This window comes from Lactuca virosa, chromosome 5 (genome assembly GCF_052849685.1).
Source record: "Lactuca virosa cultivar CGN04683 chromosome 5, Lactuca_virosa_CGN04683_v6, whole genome shotgun sequence".
Lineage (NCBI taxonomy): Eukaryota > Viridiplantae > Streptophyta > Magnoliopsida > Asterales > Asteraceae > Lactuca > Lactuca virosa.
Window position 1 is genome coordinate 144,669,933 of NC_136430.1, and position 2,859 is coordinate 144,672,791.

General features: G+C 38.3%; 1 protein-coding gene across 1 annotated transcript; it reads left to right on the forward strand.

Moving 5' to 3' along the window:
* Window positions 1-671: 671 nt before the first annotated feature.
* On the forward strand, window positions 672-1,202 carry LOC145111831 (secreted RxLR effector protein 161-like). The gene has a single exon (XM_079048076.1). It carries the CDS (start codon window positions 672-674, stop codon window positions 1,200-1,202), a length of 531 nt encoding a protein of 176 aa, XP_078904202.1.
* The last annotated feature ends 1,657 nt before the right edge of the window (window positions 1,203-2,859 follow it).

A 2,859-nucleotide genomic window follows, 5' to 3' on the forward strand; every position in this document is an offset into this window, starting at 1 on the left:
CCTCCTCAAAATCACCCTATCGTTGGTACGAGATAGGTATTCTGAAACAAACTAGACGACACTGGAGTTATCATCCGATACAAAGCAATATTGGTGGCCAATGGATTCGCACAGATCGAAGGACTCGACTACGATGAGAAGTTTGCTCATGTTGCTCGTCTTGAAGCCATCAAACTCTTTCTTGCCTATGCAGCCCACAAAAGCTTCAAAGTTTACCAAATGGACGGTAAGAGTGCTTTTCTTAATGGTGAACTTGATACCGAAGTATATCTGCGACAGCCTCCCGATTTTGTTAATTTGTCGTATCCGAACTATTGCTACAAACTCCGAAACGTTGTCTATAGGCTCAAACAAGCTCCTTGTGCCTGGTATGAGACTCTCACCGACTTTCTCACTCGTTCCGGATTTCAAAGAGGAATCCTCGATCCCACTTTTTTCTGAAGGTCCAATGGAAAACATGTCATGCTTGTCCAAATCTATGTTGACGATATCATTTTTGGATCCACGAATTCATCAATGGTTGCTGATTGTGCCAAACTGATGGTTAGTCGATTCCAAATGAGTATGAATCTGGAATTGAGTTTCTTCCTCGGTCTTCAAGTAAAGCAGACCACCAGATGAATCTTTAATCATCAGTAAAAATACATTTCCGAGCTTCTCAAAAATATTCAATGGACACTTGTGCCTCTGCCAAGGTACCCATGGTTTTCAGACACAAGATCTTCTCGGACCCATTAGGTGTTGTTGTCGATGAAAAGTACATGGGAATGATTGGATCGTTACTATACCTAACAACAAGTTTTATGGACATCATGTTCTCAACTTGCTTGTGTGCCATATTTCAAGTCAATCCAAATATGTCTCATCTTTTGGTTGTTAAACAAATATTTCGATACCTCAAGGGTACAAAGAGTCTCCGAATCTGGTATCCAGCAAATGAGATTTTTCTCCTACAAGCATATTCCAATTCGAACTATGGTGGTCTTCAATTGGATAGAAAAAGCACCTATGGTGGCTATCAATTTTTAGGTGGAGTATTGGTTAGCTGGTCATCAAAGAAACAAAACTGCATTGCACTTTCAATAGCCGAAGCGGAATACATTGTTGCTGCTAGTTGCACCTCTCAAGTTGTTTGGATGAAATCACAACTTTTGGATTATGGTTACCGGTTCCAACAAATTTCATTCTATTGTGATTCTTAAAGTGCCATTGCGATTTCACACAATCCAATTCAGCACTCCATGACGAAGCATGTTGATATACGGTACCATTTCATTAGAGATCATGTCTTAAAAGGAAACATTGAACTTATTTTTGTTCCATCTGATGATGAAATTGCTTATGTCCTTACTAAGGCATTAGACAAAACCAAATTTAATGGTTTTCTGAACAAAATGGGTATGATGTTGCCTGATGCTTAATTCTTTCAAGAGGCTTGCACTCTCTGATGATATCATCAGTAAGTGAAATAATTTCGAAGTCAAAATTATTTTTCATCTCGGAATTGTTTCCTCTCGGAATAAATAGGATCATTTTACGTGTCTTTTCATCTAACCTCCTCTTCTAGTTTAAGTTATACAGCTCACTAAATATAGTCATATTGGTATTTTGTTTGTTCTTACCTCGGAATCTTGCTCAAAAAGTGTGTTGTCAAGTTCATCTCGAAATTCAAGTCTAAAACGGTAATGTGTCTTTGACTCTTACCTTTGTCCGTGATCTGTTCCTTCACGTATCGGAATCTCAAAATCTGTTTAAATATGTCCTCTAAGATCTTCTTACATTTTACCTCTGATGTTCAGCCTCAGTTTGTGCAATCTCGGACTCTATATCATGTACAAGTGCTTTCATTCTTATCTTTGAAGTATCTTATGACATCTATCTCGGACCTTTCAGGCTCCGATATCATTTTGTAAATTCACCTTGGAACTTTCATGCTTCGAGATCACTTTTTCATTCATCTCGGAACTTTTTTGCTCCGAGATCATTTTATTAAAAATAACTTCAAAAGGTTTTTCGTCATTATCTCTGAAACGTTTTTCTTAATAAATCAAACAATTACATTTTTTTAATGATGATTATCCTTTAATCCTAGAAAATCACACTTTTTCCACAGGTCTCAATAAAGTGAACATCCTTTCAAATGAAACGACGGTTTCCATTTTGCACGTCTTGCCATCATTTTCTTTCAACATTTCAGGTCAACTCATATTAAATGTGGAACACATTTAATGCGGTTCGTATCCATATCCGGATATCATCATTACACCTCTTAACCCGACCTATTTTTGTTGAACCGATAAAAAGCTCCCAAAAACCCATTTGATACTTTACGCACTCATAACCTTCATATCTTTCTCTCTACAAACTGTTCTTCAGGCACTCATAACCTGCAACAATGGCTTCCTCTCAAACTGCCCCAAAAATCACCAAGTCTGAGATTCCATGGACTATGATGAGTCCATTCCTCAGAGACACCACTCAACTGTTCTCCTTGGATCCCATGGACTATGATGAGTCCATCCAGGTTATGACCGAGTTCATATCTCGTCATCCTATCTCTGTTCCACTCACAAAAGTCCCTGATCCACCCATTCCCCTTAGTCTTATTCACACTGCTTTTGACAGAATCAAGATCGAAGACGAAGTTCTTGAGATTAGGATTACTGGTGATCGAATTGTGCCAATTCACAAGAAAACCTTCTTGAAGGCCATTGGGATTCCTGAAAATCCTAAGGGTTTTAAGGTTCAAGGACCATCGTCTGAAGAGTTTCATACCTTCCTCAACCACATTGGATATGAAGAAGAATTCAAGGCTAAAACAGTCAAGAATTAGCAGTTCCAGGCTTATTGTGACAACCT

Coding starts and splice junctions, on each gene's coding strand:
- LOC145111831 (XM_079048076.1), top strand. CDS start 672: ATGGACACTTGTGCCTCTGCCAAGGTACCCATGGTTTTCAGACACAAG.